This window comes from Bos mutus, chromosome 13, assembly GCF_027580195.1.
Source record: "Bos mutus isolate GX-2022 chromosome 13, NWIPB_WYAK_1.1, whole genome shotgun sequence".
NCBI lineage: Eukaryota > Metazoa > Chordata > Mammalia > Artiodactyla > Bovidae > Bos > Bos mutus.
In genome coordinates, this window is record NC_091629.1 from 49,681,805 (window position 1) to 49,703,530 (window position 21,726).

Consider the following 21,726-nt stretch of genomic DNA (forward strand, 5'->3'; position numbering starts at 1 on the left):
CCACTAAGAGATGAATTTTGACTGAGACAGATGGGCATGTCCAGCTGTCACTGAGGAATTGTGACAGGCAAGCTAAGGAGCAGCAGCAGAGAGACAAGAAGAGCCAGTCACCAGTCAGACCTTGGTTTGCATCCTAGCCTGAACTCTCTCTGGCTGTGCAACTGCTCTGAGCCTCAGTTTTCTCTTCTGCACATTGGGAATACTGAGTCTGCTTACTAGGGTTAGTGCAAGGATTAGAAATCATATACCCAAGGGGCCTGCCCTCTGGATTTTGTATTTCCTTAGGCAGCCCTCAGAATCACATAAGCCAATTCCTTGTAATAAAGCTCTTAAATACCTCCTGCTGGCTCTGCTTCTTTGATTGAACCCTGACTGATACAACCACCCACCACAGGGCTAGGCTCCAAAATAGAAGTCACTAATTAATAAAGAATCACTGTCATTAATTAAATGCATAATATATGTGTTGAACTGGGTCTTTGTGCTGGATTCCAGAAAAAACAGTGGAGAACAAGACAGGTTCCCTGCCTCAAGGTGCATATACAGCCTGACTGAGATTTCATACTAGGCCTGCACTGCCAGAAGATATCGGGTGTTCATGGCTGGAAGGACCATTGTGGTGACCGCTGCTGTTAGGCTGGGTCTCTCTGGCCTGGGTTTATGAAGCTCTCCCTTACAGCTGAGTATGGTTGGAAGCTAAGACCAGGTGATAAAGGGCCAACTGTGACACTCACTCGGATTGAGATCGTCTGACCAGGACTATGACTGAGCCTCTTGACTGTGGCTACTGGATGACTAGGAGTCTACGAACCTCAGAGACCACGACTGATTGAAACCGAAAAGCCGTGGCTTGCGGATGTGTTTCTGGACCGGGATATAAAATGCATCGTTTGATGAAAGTTATTATCCACGGGCTCAAGAACTAAATCCAGTAACTCAAGGTAGCAAAAGACGTTCGATGGGGCGGAACCTGCTGGCACGGGCCGTTTCTTCCGCGACCCAGGGACCCGCCCGGCCCCTTTCCCGTTGCTCCCGTCCGGCGCCAAAGAGGGAGAACTTCCGGTGCGCTTATGCTGTCCCTGGACCTCGGCGAGACACCAGTCGGTGAGTTCACCCTCCTGTCCTCTTTTAACTGTTTTGCTTTCGTTGTCTGTGTGGTCCGGCCATCTCTCTTTTCGGCTGGGGATCGCGGAGGTCCTGAACTGGGACACCGAGCTGGGACTGTGGCGTCCCGGTCTTGAGCCGGTGGTGGGACCCACCTGCCTCTTTCAGATAGGTTACTCTTACTTGCTCCCCGAGTAACCGTCAGATACGCCGTCGCCAGAACTTCCTGGGAGCACGTGCCAAACTTCTTTTTTCCTAACTTTAGAACTTATGGGCTCGGAGGCCTTTGCTCCGCCTGACGTGATTCTGATTTACTCTATCTTCGGTAAGGTCTTTTCCCCGAACCAAGTCTTTGTTTTCATCTACAAAATGGATATCGTGCTTTTATTAAACAGATGTTTAGCAAGCGTCTAATATGTGCTAGAGGTACGAAAGACCCGCATCTCCTGGAGGTGACAGCCCTCTATTAATATTTGCAAACTTGCAGCTGTGATTAGTGAAATGGAAAGATAAAAGGCACTTTGAGAGCACATCACAGCAGATCTGACTTAGCCCCAGGTCAAGGAAGCGTTGCTGAGGAGGTTAATATTGAGCAGAGATCAGAAAAATGGTTTGAGACAGGAGGGAAGAGTTTTCTATCAGGGGAGCCTCTGTTTGAGGGTCTGAAAGAGGTCAGTGTGGCTACAACAGAGCTTGTGGAGGAAGCATGATATGAGACAAGCTGGAGGAGTTTCCACGGACCAGGCCATACAGGCCTTGTAGGTCGCAGGGGGAAGTTTCGTTTGCCAAGAGCCAGAGGATATTAAGTATGGGTGGTGACATGCTTAGACTGGCGGTTTGAGAAGGTCACTCCGGCTTTTGGATGGAGAACGGACTGGAGGGACAATCTGGCTGAGGGACATGGTAGCTTAGATTAAGGATGTGGTGGAGAGAAGTGGGTAGATGTGATTCTCTGCATCTCAAGGCATCTTCTTTGTGCCAGGTCATTTGCCAACTGTGGAAGATATAGTGAAGAGAATTACAATCAGCTGGAAATAGAAAGAAGTGGCATTATCAAAGAGGAGCACACAGATGCCACCGGGAAAATGGCTAATTGATGAGCAATTATTCTAAATGCAGTAGCTGTTCATTTAGCAAACATATTAAGTGCCTTTTGAACTCAAGATTGGTAAGATGATATAAATTATTTAGAGCAGTGGCTTTCAGACTTTTTGCACTGTGACCTACAGTAACGCATATATTTTACATGGTGACCAAGAGTCCATACAAACACACAAAGCTTCAGAAAACAGTACTTAGCTTTACTACTTAGGATGTGCTCTGGTTTTTTTTAATTTTGCCCTTTTATTTAAAAAAAAAACAAACAATGTTGGTTGAGATCCTCTAAGTTGATCTTTTGACCCATTATCAGGTTGTGACTTGCAGTTTGAAAAAAAATGCTGATTTAGAGTCATAATCATTCGTGTGGGTTTTGGGTAAAGACAATAAAATATGTCCTTTCCATATTGGGAAAAGGGTTGGTCTTCCTTTCCTCATGGTATTGTTTTGTTTGTTTAAAATGAGTAACAGGAATTAAACAGGCAGCTGGTTCTTCTGTTTGTGAAGTTTTGTGGTCTTGTTGATATGTCTGGCTAGATTGGAAGTGCCTGGAGGGCAGTAACTGTCTTCTCCATGATTATTTCTGTTAGTGTCTGGCAAAAATCCTGCAGGCTCTCCAGGGTTATTTGTTGAATTGAATAGGTGGTGTCTTGGGACTAGAGAGTTAGATGTGTTCTGTTTAAATTAGTTCATGTTGGAACCATCCTTATAAATGCAGAGGCTGTGTCTGTTTACAGAAGTCTTATCAATGTGTCCTCATGGGTAGTTCAGAGGTAGATAAAAATAAATGTTCTAAGGTCTTTGTCTTCTAAATACTGATCCGAGGCCAGCCATGCCACCTGGATCCATTTGGGTGAGCAGTCCAGAGCTGCTACTGACTGTGGACCCTTTGGAAAGTTGTTTCACTCCCTGGACTTTAGATTTCTTTATATATAATACATATTTTATATATATGTGTACATATGTAGGAGAAGAGGGTTGTGGTTGAAAAGCTCTCCACTGCCCAAACCTTTTGTGAATTTTAGATGCTAAGCACCCCGTTTCCACCTTCTGTCCATTTCTGGGTCTTCGCTGAGGCTTATGGGAAACTGGGTGGATGCTTCTCGAATCTTCTAGGTTTTAGACAGAATTATAGTTTAAGACAGTTTAGGCACAGTAACCCTTTAGAGTGGACCAGGCGTTCTCCGCCTTCATCCTCTGTTATGAGAAGGAGATCTGAAGATCTCAGATCTGAAGGAGATCTGAAGGAGCTTCCAAGTGCACAGTGGAGAGAACACTGGCCTGGAGGGCAGGATACCAAGTTCTAACTGGGTCCTTGTGTGATCTTGAACATGTCTCTTTTCTTTAACTGATGTCTTTCCAGCTGTGAAGTGAGTGTTCTTGCTCATTAAACTCAGAAACAAAAATCCTCTTCTCTTTGAGTATTGTTTTCTTTACCTGTGGTGAAAATTAAGGTAGAAAATTATGTCATTGGAAAAGATCCTGATGCTGGGAAAGATTGAAGTCAGGAGGAGAAGGGGACAACAGAGGATGAGATGGTTAACTCATCACTGACTTGATAGACATGAGTTTGAGCAAGCTCCAGAGTTGGTGATGGACAGGGAAGCCTAGCATGCTGCAGTCCATGGGGTCACAGAGTCGGGCACAACTGAGCAACTGAACTGAATTATTTCAGGGATCTAATTCAGTATCTGGCACATAGAGAATGCTCAGCAAATGAATAATCCTTCCCAAGGTTCTGATTAACTCTGACTTCTTTCTTTTTCAGCAGAATAGAAAAGTTTTCTTTTTGATCACTCACCCCTGGCCCCATGGCTGCCATGCAGATGGATCCTGAGCTTGCCAGGCGCCTCTTCTTTGAAGGGGCCACCGTGGTCATCCTGAATATGCCCAAGGGGACAGAGTTTGGCATTGACTACAACTCCTGGGAAGTGGGGCCCAAGTTCCGGGGCGTGAAGATGATCCCGCCAGGCATCCACTTCCTCCACTACAGCTCTGTGGACAAGGCCAATCCCAGGGAGGTGGGCCCTCGCATGGGCTTCTTCCTTAACCTGCAGCAGCGGGGGCTAAAGGTCCTACGCTGGGATGCCGCCCGGGAAGAGGTCGACCTGTCCCCAGCCCCAGAGGCTGAGGTGGAAGCCATGAGGGCCAACCTCCAGGAGCTGGACCAGTTCCTGGGACCTTATCCCTACACCACGCTCAAGAAGTGGATCTCCCTCACCAACTTCATCAGCGAGGCCACCGTAGAGAAGCTGCAGCCTGAGAGTCGGCAGATCTGTGCCTTCTCAGAGGTGCTGCCCGTGCTCTCCATGAGGCACACCAAGGACCGGGTGGGGCAGAATCTCCCACGCTGCGGTGCCGAGTGCAAGAGCTACCAGGAGGGCCTGGCCCGGCTGCCTGAGATGAAGCCTAGGGCCGGCACCGAGATCCGCTTCTCCGAGCTGCCCACACAGATGTTCCCGGCAGGTGCCACGCCGGCTGAAATAACCAGGCACAGCATGGACCTGAGTTATGCCCTGGAGACTGTGCTCAGCAAGCAGTTCCCCTGCAGCCCCCAGGACGTGCTCGGTGAGGAGGAACACGGCTTTGAGAGTGGGCCAGGGGAGGGGTGTGTAGCCGAGCGGCTTGAGAATAGGGAGTCCCTTTTTGATTATTTAGTCTAGTGGTTCCTAAACCTGGCTAGGAGGGGGTCTTACCCAGAATGCTTGTTAAAGGAACAGATTCCCAGGGATTTCCCTAGTGGTCCAGTGGTTCAGAATCCGCCTTGCCATGCAGGGGACTTGAGTTCAGTCCCTGCTCGGGGTACTAAGATCCCACAGGTCGCAGAGCAGCTAAGCCCACATGCTGCAACTACTGACCCTGTGCACCACAACAAAAAGTCCTGCATGACACAACTGAGACCTGATGCAGCCAAATAAATAAACAATATATATATATATATATATATATATATATTTTAAAGGTACAGATTCCCAGGCCTTACCCCTGGAGACTGATTCAAGAGATCTGGAGTAGGTTCCCAGCATTTTACCTGTCTGTCTGCCTGACAGACAAGTGCTGTAGGTGAACCTGATGCAAACAGTCCCGTGTCAGGGAACCCATAGTGTGGCCTCGCCTGCCCACCGCTACAGTTTACAGATTGAGGTCCATAGAGGGAAGGGATTTGACTGCTAAGTGATATAGTTGAAGTGAGACCGGAGCCCAGGGCTCCCGGTTCCCGGCCCATCCGTGTTCCTGGGAGCCTTCCACCTGCCCCATCGGTTTACTCTTGACTCTCAACCAGAACAGTGATTTTCTTTTCACTGTTACAGTCTTTATTGTTGTTTTCCCCCCTTATTACAAAAAATAACATATTTATCCTTAAAGGAAAACAAAAATGAAAGTCCAAATCCCACCACCTGGAAATAGCCATCTTTGTTCACTTTGTTGTACTTTTCTTTCTTTTTTTTTAACTAGAAACACAGAATGACATTATATAATGATAAAGCACCAGTCCACAAAGAAGACATAGCTATTCTAAATTTGTGTGCAGCAGACAACAGAATTGCAAAACATGTGAATGAAAACTTGATAGAATTGAAAGGTGAAATAGATGGACCCACAACAGTTTTAAGTCTTCAACACTAAACTCAAAAATTGATTGAACAATTAGATTGAAAATCAGCAAATATTTATAGAAATTCAACAATAGCATCAACGAATAGGATCTAATTGATATTTATAGAACATTCCACCCAACAACCTCAGTATATACATTCATTTCAAATCCTTACAGAACATAAACAAGTATGACCATATTCTGGGTCTTAAAACAAACCTTGACAATTTAAAAGGAGTTAAATCATACAAAATGTTTTTAAGATACATACACATTTTTAAGGTACATATTTGTATGTATTTCTCAGTTTAATATGTTTCTGTTTCCTTTTAGTCTTTTTATTCAATTATACGTTTGTGTATATATGATATTTTTACAAAAACAGGATTACAGTATATTATCCTATAATCTGCTTTAATATAAATATTATTCCATGTCACTGAAATGGTCACTTCTCTTTAGTGGCTACTGAACTTCCATAGTTATTGGACCAGCCCCTGTTAATGAATTTTTTAAGATGTTCCTGGTTTCCTTATTGTAAGTGGAAGAGTCTCCTGGTGTGCCCTTCTGCATATTTTGGGGTTGAAATTGTTGGATCAGATTGTGCGTGCTGCCAGGAGAAGGTCAGGTGTCTTTGCTGATGAGGTTGTGGCCCATCACCTTTTGGCATGGCATTTGACGTGGTGATTTAGCAAAGTCCTCTTCTGACTGGATAGTTGAAGAATGACTTCCTGTTTCAGTTTATATTTCTTTGATTACTAGTGACAGCAAACAGTTGTCACATCTTTAATAGCTATTAATATTTTTTCTTTTACAAGTCTAATATTTGCATATTTTTCTATTGGAAGATCAGTGAGAATTTTGAATACAGGGCCTTTTATATAATAGGCTCAGCTGATAAAAAGGGACAATTTAAGGGTGTGTATCTATTTTCATTTAATAAGTAACACTTGAAATCCTGGCTTCAAAATGAACAGAAATCCTGTTTTCTACCTCCTAAACATTTCAGTTCTTCAAAGTAATCTTGTGAAAAGGTCTGTTGGAAGGATCACTGTATCTTTATGACAGCTCTTTGAAATTATTTCTCATCTCAATTTAATTTTAGACTAAGCCAGAAATGTATAAATTTAAATGAATGCCCTAAATTCAGAGAAGCAGCTCGTATTTCCACAAACTAACCAGGTAAAGCCAACTGAAGAAGCAAATCATTAACCTCTGTCATACAGAGGAAACGTGACTATATTTTGAAAATATTGATCAAATGTCTAAAACGCCTAGACCCCGTAGCTATCTGCTCAAATCAAACTTAGTTCCACAAGCCTGGGAACAGAGAACTAGTTTTTCCAGGGCTCCAGAAGTGACAGAAATTGGACACCATGTGTTTAAAGAGGTGTTTAGTGTTGAGTACATTTTTTTTTTAATTTTGGCCACACCCCACAGCATGTGGGACCTTACAGTTCCCTAATCAGGGATCAAACCTGCCCCTCCTGCTGTGGAAGGCAGAGTCTTAACCACTGGACCACCAGGGATGTCCCACATCTGTTCTTTTTATGGCCCACGTGTGGATATACCACAGAAGTCCCCCTTAAATTTGAAGCCAGAAAAAACATGTCTGATCAGCAACAGTATATCTTGGCACCCAGAGACCCAGCTGCTCATCCAAGACAGTGGCTTCTGGACCATCAGGTCTCTTTGCGACAGGGATCTGCTGGGAATGTGGGAATAATAACTGAGGTTTCTGGAGTGCTATTTTGCACCAAGCGTTACGCTGAATGCTTTATACGTATTGGGCTGGCCCAAAAGTTCATTTGGGTTTTTCTATATGATGTTATGGAAACGCTGGAACGAATTTTGGGGCCAACGCAATACTGTATCGATTCACTTAATCTCTACTGCATCCCTCAAATAAGGAAACTGAAGCATAAACAGATTAAGTAGCTTGCCCAAGGTCACACAACTGGGAAGTGGTGGAGCTGAGACTTGAACCCAGGCAGTTTGGCTCCAGAGCCCATGCTCTTAGTCACAAGCTGCTCATAGCAAGCAAATCATAGAGCTCTATGATTAAACAAACAAAAAATTTGGCTGGCAGGCTCACCCTGGAACAAGTACTCATGAATTTTCCTGTTCTAGAAGGCCCTAGAACTATTCCCACCCAACAGAAATCTGTTCTATCTTTCTGTTGTTCAGTTGCTAAGCATTAGATGTGTGACCTTGGGCAAGTCTCTTGACCTCATCTGTACACTGAGGCAAATACCCCCTTCCCTGACCACCTTATGGAGTTGGGCTGAGGGTTCGGTAGTGTTACACAGCCTTTCCCTGCCCTGAAGCAGACCATCTGCATCAGACTCACCCGGGAAGCTTGTTAGAGCTACAGATGCCAAGGCTCCATCATCTGTCCTCAACCAGGATCTCTCGCAGTGAGGCTCGGGCAGCTTTATTTTTCCCAAGTTCTCCTAGTAATTCAGATGGGCAGCCAGTTTGAGGATCCACTTGGCATAATGTCCACAGACCCATTTTGTTAACTTGTTAAATGCTAGGTAAATACTCAGTGTGCCTCTTCTCTTGCAATCTGATCTTCAGATCAGATCAGTTGCTCGGTCATATCCAACTCTTTGCGACCCCGTGAATCGCAGCACGCCAGGCCTCCCTGTCCATCACCAACTCCCGGAGTTCACTCAGACTCACGTCCATTGAGTCAGTGATGCCATCCAGCCATCTCATCCTCTGTCGTCCCCTTCTCCTCCTTCCCCCAATCCCTCCCAGCATCAGTCTTCTCCAGTGAGTCAACTCTTCCCATGAGGTGGCCAGAGTACTGGAGTTTCAGCTTCAGCATCATTCCTTCCAAAGAAATCCCAGGGCTGATCTCCTTCAGAATGGACTGGTTGGATCTCCTTGCAGTCCAAGGGACTCTCAAGAGTCTTCTCCAACACCACAGTTCAAAAGCATCAATTCTTCGGCGCTCAGCCTTCTTCACAGTCCGACTCTCACATCCATACATGACCACAGGAAAAACCATAGCCTTGACTAGACAAACCTTTGTTGGCAAAGTATTGCCTCTGCTTTTCAATATGCTATCTAGGTTGGTCCAAAACCAGTTGGGTTTCTCATGGCTTGAGTTTATAGCAGTTCAGCAAACGTTTATTGAACAGCTGCTAGGTGCAAAACCCCATGCCAGGCTCTGGAGGAGTGACAAGGCTAGACAGCCACTTCTGGCTGAGGTCCAGTGGCTCTGATGGCTTAGTCGAGTCAGCCAGCACCCCGCTCCCTCAGGTTCATCACTCCTCTCTGCACCTTTCAGGTGAGCTCCAGTTTGCCTTCGTGTGCTTCCTGCTGGGGAATGTGTACGAGGCCTTCGAGCACTGGAAGCGGCTCCTGAACCTTCTGTGCCGGTCAGAAGAGGCCATGGTGAAGCACCACAGCCTCTACGTCAACCTCATCTCCATCCTGTACCACCAGCTCGGCGAGATCCCTGCCGACTTCTTTGTGGACATTGTCTCCCAGGACAACTTCCTCACCAGCACCTTACAGGTGAGTGGGCTTCTGGCTGACACCCAGGTGGATCAGAATGAAGGCCAAGGTGTGTGAAAGCACCCACAGAGGCTTACATTTCTGTCTCTTGCTGTTCTTTCCTTGGGGCTTCCCCAGGGACTCGGTGGTAAAGAATGTGCCTGCCAATGCAGGAGATGCAGGTTTGATCCCCACTTTGGGAAGACCCCCCAGAGAAGGAAATGGCAACCCACTCCAATATTCTTGCCTGAGAAATCCCATAGACAGAGGAGCCTGGTGGGCTGTAGTCCAAGGGGTCACAAAAGAGTCGGACACGACTTGGCGACTGAACAACAATGCTTTCCTGAGCCAAGCTTTCTTCATTTCAATTTCCTAATCATAGACTATTCCCTGGTTCTCTTTCTCCTACTCAATTGTAAGCTCCATAATGCCAGAGACCCTCTCTCTGTACCCTCTTCTCCCTGCCTCACCCCAACATGCCTATCAGTGGGGCACTTGGAATTTGAATCAGCCCCACCCCTCGAGCAACTGCACTCAAAACAGGTTTTCTTTCTCCTGGCCTAGAACTGTGAGTTGCTGCAACCCAGTAGGACAGAGTTTGGAAGCTAGTTATTCCCAAGGAAACATCTGCAACTGCTTAGATCTCATTTAAGCACAAAAGTAACTTTGATTTCCTGTTCAAACAAAATGTGCCAATTTCTGCAGAGATTCTCTGATAGAAAAAAGTGAAATTTGCTTTTAACTCAGCAATTAAATTTTCATTATGAGTGGTAATTAGGGAAGAAGCTTCAAACAACTTAAAATCTTCATCCTGTGCTATTTCCTCCCTTTGCAAACAGATTAGCTCCCTTTATGTTCTTGGGACAGCCTCTGTCACTCACGTTTTGTAACTTTCTCAAGTGTAGAAGAGGCAGAGCTGCAGGCTGTCAGTTTCCATACTTTCTGTTCCAGGACTGCTTTCTTCTCTCTGTGTGGGAGACCCCCATAGGCCTACCCCTTGAAAGGGGGCCGGTCACTCATCTCCCACTCCCACGCATGGTAAGGGGAGGAATGAACAGTCATGAAATGCCTGTTGACATTTAATGGGCACCATGCTTCTCTGTCTATGTGGGTTCTCTCATTTGATCTCTCTGGAGCACCATAAGGCAGGGAGGATTGTTCCCATTTTACAGATGAGAACACTGAGACTTACAAAGGTTAAATCATTCACATAAGGTCACACAACTGGTAAGTGGCAGAGTCAGGATTTGTACCCAGGCCTGAGTCTTGATTTCAGGCCTGTGCTTATGCCCCTGCATACTGAATACAGTGTCTCTCCCTCTGGAAAGAGTCTTGATTGACATTAGTGGCGACACCATCAGGGGCCTGTTTCTCAGACGTAAAGAACACTTCTAAAACCAAAATGCTGTCGGAAGAGTCCCTGTGATCAAGCAGCTGCGATAAAACTCTGGATGTTGAAGGACATGTGCAGACGAGGGATGAGTCAGGCAAGCTGATGGTTTGAGCCTGGCATATTCCACTTCATACAAGTTATAAAACTGCCCTTTTATTGGTTTTTGATGTAACAGAGAAATTAAATCCCTTTATTCTTCCTCTGCAGGGGAAATCCGCTCCACAGTTACTGGGTTGTGGGTTGCAGAGCAGTAGGAGGCCTCAGCCTGCTAACCTGCCTCTGGCGGTGGCTGTGGCCCGCGGGAATACACACTGCCCTTGCGATGTGCATTAATGCTGTCGCGCAAACACAGGAGAGCCACACTATGTCACTGGCTGTCCCAGCCATTGTCAGCGCAACCAACAGCTGAGCTCTAATTGCTGAGGCTTTGTTGCCAGCAATGATTTATGAAGCAGAAAGGGCCCAGCTGGATTGCTCAATATCCAGGTGGGGTGTGCAAAGCTGATGGTTAGAGGCATTCTGTCTTTGGAGTTTTCACCAAGAAAATTCAGTGTCATTATTTGGAAAAATCCAGGACACGTGCCTTTTAAAAAATAAATCAGCATCTGTTTTTGCGCATCCTTTCTTTATGTACAACATTCTTCTGAAAGTGTTGAGGGACACATACGTGAGTTACCCGCTTTCTTGGAGGTACAGAACACTTTTCTGAAGCCAGCATACTGTTGGAAGAGTCCCTGTTATCAGGTAGCTGACGTATAACTCTGGAAGTTGAAGGACTTGTGCGGTGGCTTCACTTCATTGATTTAGCAGGTATTTGCTGAGCACCTGCTGTATACAAGGCTCTGATCTAGGATGGGAAATATAGCTATGAGCAAGACATAGTCCCTTGGAGTTTATGTTTTGGTGGGAAAGTAAACAAATGAATTAACCAAATGACTCCAGATAGCATTAAGTGTTTTAGAAGGCAGTACCATTTCCCTAACCCAGGCCTTTTGGTCTCATCTGAATTGCATCAGACTTTACAAGCTTCCGTGTTTATCCCTGTTAATCCGTCTGTCTCGCACTCTGCCACCAAAAGGCACCTGTGATCCTGGCTCTCTGTGGTCCTTACTGCCTGCAAACCTAGGTCACGAGGTCCATGTTGATCCTGCTGCTAACCTGTTCTCCAGCGTCTCCTTTCTTCCCTTTTCCCCATCAACCGCAGCGGCAGTGGTCTCCCTGCAAGTCGCCAGACCTGCCATGTTGTCTCATGCTTCCCTTTTATTTTCTTAACTGTAAAAAATTCATAACGTGAGATTTACCCTCATAATAATTTTTTAAGTGTGCAGTTGTTGTTGTTCAGTCACTAAGTCGTGTCTGACTCTTTGCAACCCCATGGACTGCTCTGTCCTCTGCTGTGTCCTGGAGTTTACTCAAAGTCATATGCATTGAGTTGGAGATGCTGTCTAACCATCTCATCCCCTGCTGCCCGCTTCTCCTTTTGCCTTCAGTCTTTCCCAGCATCAGGGTCTTTTCTAGTAATTCAGCTCGTCACACCAGGTGGCCAAAGTATTGGAGCTTCAGCTTCAGTATCAGTCCTGCCAGTGAATATTCAGGGTTGATTCCCTTTAGGATTGACTGGTTGGATCTCCTTGCAGTCCAAGGATACAGTACAGTATTGCTAACTATGAATAGAGTGGATCTCTAGAACTTTCTCATCTAATACAACTAAAACTTTATACCCATATTTCACGTCTTCTTAACTGAACCTTGCTTTTCTCCCTGCCTGCTGTGTACTCCTCATCCCACAAGGTGCCCACTAGGCATCGCTCTCTGTGGTGCCATCTCTGATCTCTCCCTCCTTTCCATACTATTAGCCTGCTTTGTACTTGTCACTGTTACACGGCACAGGCTGTGTTTGCTGAAATGTATGTATTGTCTGTCTGACTTCCCCACTAAGCCATGGGCTTTTTCCAGAAGCCTACTTTTTGTCCATCTGGTTATCTTCAACACCTAGTTGAGGTTTAGCACTTATCTTACTTTGTGTTACTGGGTGTTTTTAGATGGACACAGCGCATAATTCCTGTGACAGTGTAAATAGATGACCGTGCTACAATACTGTAAACAGTGAAGTCCGATCAAAGAGTATTAGGAGCACCAGAGAGGGTTGGTTGGTTGGTTCATTCACACGGGTTGAGATTTAAGAGATGGAGGGTCAAGAATGGCTTTTTTGTAAAGGGGGGCATTTGGCCATGAGCTTGAAGGATGACACAGATTTCAACGGGCAAAATGTGGAAAAGATATTACAAAAGTTTGTTTCGCTTTTTCCATGGTGAGTTACACTGATGCCATCTTGGCACTGAGATCCAGTCCCCCCACACACAGGCACTCACCTCCGGGTGTTTGTGAGGGAATGAATCAGCCCATAAAAGCCTTCCTCAGCAGTCGCCTGCTCTCCCCACAGGTCGCCAAGTGGAAGCAGCTTTCCTACTTCAGAGTTTAAACGGCTGCTGCCCACAGGGAGGGACTGGTGTCTGTGAGTGAGCACTTAGCCACATTAGCTTGGGTAAAATCAACCATGTAATGCCCTCTGCCATTAGAGGCCCCTTTGAATAGATGCCACTGGGATTTTTACAAATCCCGTGGATTTAGCATGAATAAAAATTATTTGTTTTACAAAAATAGATACAGTTTTTTCTTTTACTTAAAGCAACTTGAGTCATCATGATTTGTTTAAAGCCAATGAAAGGATAATCTGATTTAATAGTATGTTATAAAGTGAGTTATGTACAAAATAAGAATTCTTATTGCTGATTGCATAGCATTTAGGCATATAGTCATGTAACCTTTTTTTTTTTTTTAAATACTTTTAGTCACAGTAGGCCAAATAGGCTTTCCAGCTTCATTTCTTGCCAGTATTCTAAATACTGTCCATCTTTAACTCTCAAGGGAGAACACTAGCTCTGACAATGTCTATAGCACAGGCACACCTTGGAGATATGGGTTCGGTTCCAGGCTACCACAATAAAGCAAATATTGCCCAAAGTGAGTCACATGAATTTTTTGGTTTCCCAGTGTATATGAAAGTCATACACTGGGACTTCCCTGGTGGTGCAGTGGCTAAGACTCCATGCTCCCAACACAGGGGGGTCAGGTTCGATTCCTGGTTGGGGAACTAGATCCCACGTGCTGCAGCTGAGGCTTCACATGTTGCAGCTGAAGATCCTGTGTGCCATGACTAAGTCCCAGTGCAGCCAAGTAAAGAAATTTATTTTTTAAAAGTCATATGCTGTCATATACTATAGTCTATTAAGTGTTTAATAGCATTATGTCCCAAAACAACCTTAATGAAGAAATACTTTATTCCCCAAAAAATGCTAACCAGCATCTGAGCCCTCAGATCAGATCAGATCAGATCAGTGGCTCAGTAGTGTCCGACCCTTTGCAACCCCATGAATCGCAGCACGCCCGGCCTCCCTGTCCATCACCAACTCCCGGAGTTCACTCAGGCTCATGTCCATCGAGTCAGTGATCTGAGCCCTCAGAGAACTGTAATCTTTTTGGTGGTGAAAGGTTTGAAATATTTTGAGAATTGCAAGAATGTAACATAGACACAAAGTGACCAAATGCTGTTAGAAAAATGGCACCAATAGACTTGCTTCATGTAGGGTTACCACAGACCTTCAATTTGTAAAAACATGCAGTGCCGTGAAGTGCAGTAAAACAGCGTATACCTGTGTTTTATCATCACACCAGCCATGATAAACTCCACCCACCTGCTCCTACACCTCCTGCTGTCAGCTGTCACCTCTGCACATTTCCTGTACATATTGTGTTTAGCCCTCACAACAGTTTAAGAAGTTAAGCATATAATCCCATTTTACTGATTTCCTTACTGATGAGGAAACAAATAATTTTGCCCAGGATTGCCAGAGCTGGTAGATGACAAGGCTGAACTTTAATTCTGAATCTCCCATATGTGATTAGTGCCCCAGATAAAACATCCTAAGTTCTTTAAATTGACCTTAGAAAGCATGATTGCTGCTGCTTTTTGTCTTCTTGATAATCACTGTGAAGTGATAGTCTTGCTTTTAACACCACTTTCTTCTGCAAGTGAAAATAAAATGTCCTACCTCTGGCTAGTTTCATTCTAAGTTGAATAATCATCTGGGAGTTTAAAAAATTAGAAAATTGCATCTTTTTGGTCTAGCCAAAAAATAGGATAAGAAGTGACTCAGCTATCTACCGTGGCATTTGGAATTTCTCAAGGTGACCTGACTGAACTCAATTTATTTAACTTGGGTTTAAAAGAAAGCTTTCACTTTTCTGACTAAAATAATTTACAATTTTACAATATATAGACTTAATGATAGATGTATTAATACCTTTTTTTTTACATTTGAAGAAAAATCCCCAATGGGTTTGCTTTTAGTTTTAGATAAATACAGATGTTTGTAAAATGTTTTTTAAAAATATCCAGGGTTAATATTCCCATATTAAGGTGATTCATTTCTCAGTGATTTTAAAAAGTTTACTGTTTCACAGTAACCAGATCATTACTAAATTTACATAAGAAGGCATACAATTGATCTAAAAATAAGAGAATCAAAGTAAATTGTCTAAACATCTGTCTCAATGTGAAACTCTAAATATCTCCTCTTCTGAATGGTGAATTTTGTAAACTCTTGGGACAAAAATAGATCAGTGGGTCCCAGGGATAGGGACAGGGGAGGATTTGATCCCTAAGGGACAGCATGAGGGAATATTTTTGGAGTGATGGAACTGTTCAATATCCTGATAGTGATGGGATGTGGGCCTTTAAACTCATAGAACTAGGTACCAAAAGAAAAAGCTATAAACAGATATTTATCTGTCTTGATTATGTCATATACTGGTTGCCTGGGTATATTGTTGTTTGTTGTTTAGTCGCTCAGTCGTGTCTGACTCTGCGACCTCATGGCCTGTAGCTTGCCTGGCTCCTCTGTCCATGGGATTTTCCAGGCAAGAATACTGGAGTGGGTTGCCATTTTCTTCTCCAGGGTATCTTCATGACCCAGGGATCAAACCTGGGTCTTTTGAGCATCTCCTGCATTGCAGGCAGATTCTTTTACCACTGTGCCACTGGGGAAGTCAGTGTATGGATGTATACATTCATCAAAATGAATCAAACATTTTAAGTGGATGAATTTAATTGTAAGTAAATTATGCCTCAATAAAGTTGGTTTGTTAAAACAGTGAACCTGGACTGTGCCCTGGGTCTTGGAGGCCCACAGAAGGCACAGTTCCAGAAGAACCTGGTCTCCAGGCCCCTTGGCTCCCCACAGGCACTGCTAAAATATCAAGGATGGATTAAGTCTGTGTCAAGACAAAAAGAAGGTCTTGGTAGGGAAGAAGGATTTCAGTTTCCCTACTTGGACTGCATCTTGCTTGACATGTATCACTTGCTCAGCATTTATCACCATCCTCATCTGTACAATGGGAATAGTAATTTCCTGTCCTCCTACCTCCAGGTTTGTAGCAAGGATTAGACTGAAAGATTCTTCAAAAAGGACATAGCACTTTTTAAATCTGAAGCCTTATTTTTCAGACTGAAGGCTTCTGTTGTACCTGCCTAGAGTTGATGTTGCCCCGCTGGTGATGGGGAGTGTGAACGATGAGTCTGAGCCCAGCCTGTTTCAGTCCCTTGCTGTTGGCTGTTGCTGAATGCGGGGTGATCCCTCCATCTCATTCATATCCATTCAGGGAGCATCCTGTGGGCTCTAACTCTGTGCCAGGCCCTGGGCAATCTGCCATGTGGGTCACATGGATAATTAGGGAGTGACCTCTACTCTGAAGGGGCATAGATCACAGATGCAAGCAGAGAGGGAGAAATGCCATAAGGGAAGCTCAGGCGTGGTACTGGGGGAGCAGAGGTTGGAGCAGTTCCTTTCAGCTTGGGCTTTTATAAGAGTCCTGTCACAAGGAGATGGCCTGTGAACCAGTGGTATTCAGGGGCCTTGTAAATAAGCCACCTCCTCCCCAGGATGAGTCCCTTACTCTGTCCAGCACCATCACATAATTATTGAGCAATCATTTGGTGCAGGCACTGTGCCAAAGGAACCCAGAAATGGATTTTCATAGAACCTATGGTTGTCTTTCGTTCATTAAACATATCATGGGTCCTTTTTATATGTCAGACTTCATACCAGGGGAGCAGGATGCAGGTATGTAAAGGAGTCAGCGCTTTGGAGTTGCTCCTCATCTCTTGGGAGAGCTCAGTAGTAAATGGATTAGCACTGACCGAGAGTGAGACTGTGTCCCACGTAACCCTGGGCACCAGGGGAGCGCAGAAGAGCACCTGGTCCATCCGTGGTCTGGGAAGACATCCCAAAGGGGTGGCGTCTGAGCTGAGCTTGGGTCACTAGTAGAAAACAGTAGGTGCAGGAGGAGAAAGCAGGGGTGGAAGGGTGCTGTAAGCAGAGGGAATCGCCTGTGTGCGCAGAAACACAGAAGAGACGATGGAGCATCTTTGGGTTGCTGCTCAAGGCAACTGGAGGGGAAGGACTGTGAAGCGAGTAGCACAGTGTACCATGTAAGGAGTGGAGGCTTTTGCTAATTGAGCCATCAGGACCCCTGGAGACAGACCCATGAGGGTGCAGGGCCTCCAGCGCTAAGGCCGTTTGCAACAAAGCTTCTCTGCTTCCCGAACCAGGCCCCTCCCCGAGTTCAGCGCTCCAGAGCAAGCTCCATTAGCCGCCTGCAGACAGGCCGCCGGCTTCCCCACTGCCCGCTGGCCACCGAGCTTGCACAGCCCCTCTAATTAGTTATTGATCCCGTGTTTTGTTGTGGCTGTGCTTCCTGCTCCTGTGTTTAGTCGATTCTCAAGTAATGAAACCAAATTCTGTAACCCCCCACCTTCTGCCTCTGTACCCCCTCCCCTGTCACTTCTGTCCCTGCTCCCACCCGAACAGAGTGGCTGCAAACAAAGACTACAAACGTGAGCCTCACGCCACCTGCCAACGGGAAGGCAGTGGAGCGGCAGGCGGGAGGGGGTTGTCTCTAGAAGCGGCTGCAGAGTCCACCTGTTACCTTTGTCAGGTCAAGACCCCTGGAGCCCATATTCCTTCCATGGTGGTCTACGGCCACTGGGGCACGAGGGTGACGTGGATCAAATTGCTGCTGTCACCCTGATGCCGCTTGTCTAGGGTGGTCTTGCAGGGAGCCAGTGAGTAGTCTGGGAAAACTACTTCCTTTCTGGTAATTTTGACCCAGGCATTTAACTCCCCTTAGCTTCCGTTTCCATAATAGAGTTGGACACAACTGAGTGACTTCACTTTCACTTTTCACTTTCATGCATTGGAGAAGGAAGTGGCGACCCACTCCACTGTTCTTGCCTGGAGAATCCCAGGGACAGCGGAGCCTGGTGAGCTGCTGTCTGTGGGGTTGCAGAGTCAGACATGACTGAAGCGACTTAGCAGCAGCAGCAGCAGCAGTGTGTCTTCCCAGGGCCTTGTGAGGATCTATTGGGCTACTCTGTGAAACTTCTTTGAAAATAGTAAAATAGTGTGAGGAGGAGAAATGAGTTTGCTATCATTCTTAGAAGGGATTGAGATCCAGGACAGTCTGAAATGGAGTTTCAGATGTAGAGAAAATTACTCTTGTTTGCCCCTGCCCGCGTTTCCGCTAGTCATAAAGAATCCACCTGCCAATGCAGGAGACGTAAGAGATGCGGGTTCGATCCCTGGATTGGGAAGATCCCTGGAGGCGGGCACGGCAGCCCACTCCAGTATGCTTGCCACACCCATTTGGGTTGCTGTTGTGAACAAAAAGAAACAGAAAATAAAAGATGTTAGAGATGTTGGATTGCTGATGGAAATGTAAGAATGGCACAGCCACTGTGGAAAACAGTATGGTGGTTCCTCAAAGCATTGAATAGAATCACCTTATAATCCCACAGTCCATTCTGGGTATATACCCCCAAAGAATCAAAAGCAAGGCTTCTGTAAGAGATATTTTTAGATTCATGTTCATAGCAGTATTATTTATAATAGCCAAAACATAGAAACAACCCAAATGGCCGTTGATAGATGAACGGAAAACAAAGTGTGGTATATACATACAATGGAATATCATTCAGCCTTAAAAAGAAGGAAATTTCTAGTGCATGCTATATGAGTGAGCCTTGAGGACATTATGCTAAGAGAAAGAAGCCAGGCACAAAAGGACAGATATTGTATGATTCCACTTATATAAGGTACTTGTTGGGGATTTTTTGTTGTTTTTTAGTCGCTAAATCATGTCCTACCCTTTTGCAGCCCCTTGGGCTATAGCCCACCAGGCTCCTCTGTCCATGGATTTCCCAGGCAAGAATACTGGAGTGGGCTGCCATTTCCTTCTCCAGGGAATTTTCCCAACCCAGAGATAGAACCCACATCTTGTGCATTGGCAGTTGGGTTCTTTTACCACTGAACCACCAGGGAAGCCCCATGAGGTACCTGGAGTAGTCAGATTCATAGAGATTGAAAGTAGAATGATAGTTACCGGGGGCTGGAGGAGGGGGGATGAGGAGTTAGTGGGTATAAAGCTTCAGTTGGGGAAGATGAAAAAGTTCCAGAGATGGTTGCATAATAATGTAAATATACTTAATGCCACTGAACTGTACTCTTAAAATCGTAAATGGTATATATATTTAGTGTATGTATTTAGTACAGTGTTTTAAATGATAATTTTTTAATGGTTAAAATGGTATATTTTGTGTTATGCATATATTGCCACAATTTAAAAAAAATCAAAGACCGCTTTTAAGGAGACTACATACCTCACATTGTATGCAGTGCGTACCCACACCTGGAGTCCATTTAGACTAGAGCAGCAGTTCACCCTCAGCGGGTTAGGGCCTGGGGCTTTTTACGGGACCTAGGGGCTATAAGCCCCCCACACCTTTCTTAGCACCAGCTGGTGTCGCTGCTGCCTGTTTTTCTAAGTTCCTGCCCAGGTGCCCAGTAGATCTCACCAGAGGGCAGGGCCGGGTGATGGCCCTGCTGGCCTTATTCTCAGGGGGGCATCTCTGCCCAAGACAGTAATTTTCCATTCCAGTCCTGCCCCAGCTTCTCATCTGGGCTTGGACCTTCTTTCTTGGTTTGGGGGAGAGCACAGCAGGTGTCCTGAGTCTGTGCCAGCAGCAGCTGATCCTCCCGCCCCAGAGAGCCGAACACCCGGAGGAAATTTCCACCGCTTTCTCAGCCCCTGCGTGTTCTCAGGAGTGACTTCTCTTCTGTTCTCTGTAGGTTTTCTTCTCCTCTGCCCGCAGCGTTGCTGTGGATGCCACTCTGAGGCAGAAAGCCGAAAGGTTCCAAGCTCACCTGACGAAGAAGTTCCGGTGGGACTTCGAGGCGGAGCCTGAGGACTGCGCCCCAGTGGTGGTGGAGCTCCCCGACGGTGTGGGGACGGGCTAAGTGGGAGAGCTCTCGGCCAGGGGAGGCCCCTTCCCCACGGCTGCAGTCCTGGCTTCTCCATTCACCCATGCAGCTGGGACCTGCTGGGGCAGGAACCCTGCTAGGTTCTGAAAGATGGAGCCAGAATCCCCTCCTTCACCAATAATCAAGTCCCTTCAGTGCCAGAGAGGCTGCTCCCCATCTAGCAGGCACCTTGTGGGTTTCCTGTCAGCCAGGTTGTGGTGCTAACCCAACTGAATTCCACACGGGCTCTTGGGAGAGACCTGCCTCAGCAGCAGTCTACTTCATTCCAGAAGAGAAGCTGTTGAGCCACAAGCCCGAGATTGCTTATTCCATAGAGTGGTTTCAGGAAACCCTGGACTGCCCAGGAGTCTGAGATGTCAGTTGTTGACTTTTTAAAAGTTAAACACGGGGTAATAGGGAAATGAGCCAGAATTCCTGCCTGCCTCTTGTGGATGGGAACACATCACAGAAAACATGGGCCTGTGACCTCTCTGGAGCCCCAGGTTGAGGAGGGCGAAATAAGACAATGGGTTAAATCTGGCGAGTGGTCAGCTCTTGCAGTCTCTGAAGTTCCTTGCTCCTGTCCAGAGGTCCCAGTGGATAACCTTCAAGATGGTTGTGGCCCCTGAACTCAGAGGCCTCGCTAGTGCCACTCACCTCCCACCTGTTCCACTCTGAGGCCTCAGACCCAGAAGTGGCCCTTGGCAGCCCTCCCAGATGGCCCTGTTCCTCACCAGAGTCACCACGACTGTTTCTGATGACCTGGAGATTCAGCAACAAAGAGAACGATTCTTGCTCTGGACAGGCTTCATTGGCCTCCTGGAAATTCTGCATCTTTATCCAGAGCTCCAGAGACGACCTTGTCAGCCTGGGTCCCCCTGTCCTGCTGTGGAGACCACAGGAGTGGATGATGGTTCCTGTTTCCTGGGTGTCCTGAGGGGCTCGCCCATCACGCACCCAGGCCCTGGCACCCTGGCCTCACACCGCTGTACCTTGATGAGGGTCCCTGTCCCACTGCCTCCCAAGGCTGCGGCTCACACCAGGTTTCTGAGTGAGAATCCCCACTGGTTAAGACTTTTAGTTCCACTTGTTTCCTTGGAATTGTTTTTCCAAGAGCATAATGTACATTAAAGTCTTGGAGTTGAGACCAAATCCCTTTGTGTGAGTCTCTTGCGGATGCACAGGGCCCCACGCAGTCAGACACTGTCCTGAGCCACACATGTCCTCCCGCCCAGGTGCCAGAAGACCCTGCCCACCTCTGCAGGCTCTGAGGAGGCAGGCGGCCAGCGACGTCGCCTGTCATCATGGGGCCTGCGGGATGAGCACACCAGAAGGAGGGATCGAGGCCCTGTATCTATCTAGTAACTAGCAGATTCACCTTGTGTGGGTCTGCTATTCTTTTTCTCCCCAAAGCCCACTCATCAGAACTACCTGGGGAGCTTGTTAAAAGTGCAGATTCCAAAGGAATGAAGCCCTGATCCGTTCAGCAGCATACATGAACCTTGAAAACACTGTGCTGAGTGAAAAAAGCCAGCCACCAAGACAGCGTGTCCTGTGATTCTGTTCGTATGAATCGTCCAGACTGGACAAATCCGAGGAGACCAGGGATG

At 46.2% G+C, this 21,726-nt stretch overlaps 1 protein-coding gene across 3 annotated transcripts; it reads left to right on the plus strand.

The window, feature by feature from the left end:
• Positions 1-1,040: 1,040 nt before the first annotated feature.
• AAR2 (AAR2 splicing factor) lies at positions 1,041-21,268 on the plus strand. Of its 3 annotated transcripts, none has more exons than XM_070381671.1 (4): positions 1,041-1,104; positions 3,974-4,770; positions 9,099-9,328; positions 19,946-21,268. In XM_070381671.1, the coding sequence occupies exons 2-4, from the start codon at positions 4,014-4,016 to the stop codon at positions 20,111-20,113; spliced, it is 1,155 nt and encodes a 384-aa protein (XP_070237772.1). In that variant the 5' UTR covers positions 1,041-1,104; positions 3,974-4,013; the 3' UTR covers positions 20,114-21,268. The 3 variants fall into 3 exon arrangements, with proteins under 3 accessions (XP_070237772.1, XP_070237771.1, XP_070237773.1); XM_070381670.1 differs by having other exon boundaries at positions 1,045-1,104; positions 3,971-4,770; XM_070381672.1 differs by lacking the exon at positions 1,041-1,104 and adding an exon at positions 1,200-1,429 and having other exon boundaries at positions 3,971-4,770.
• The last annotated feature ends 458 nt before the right edge of the window (positions 21,269-21,726 follow it).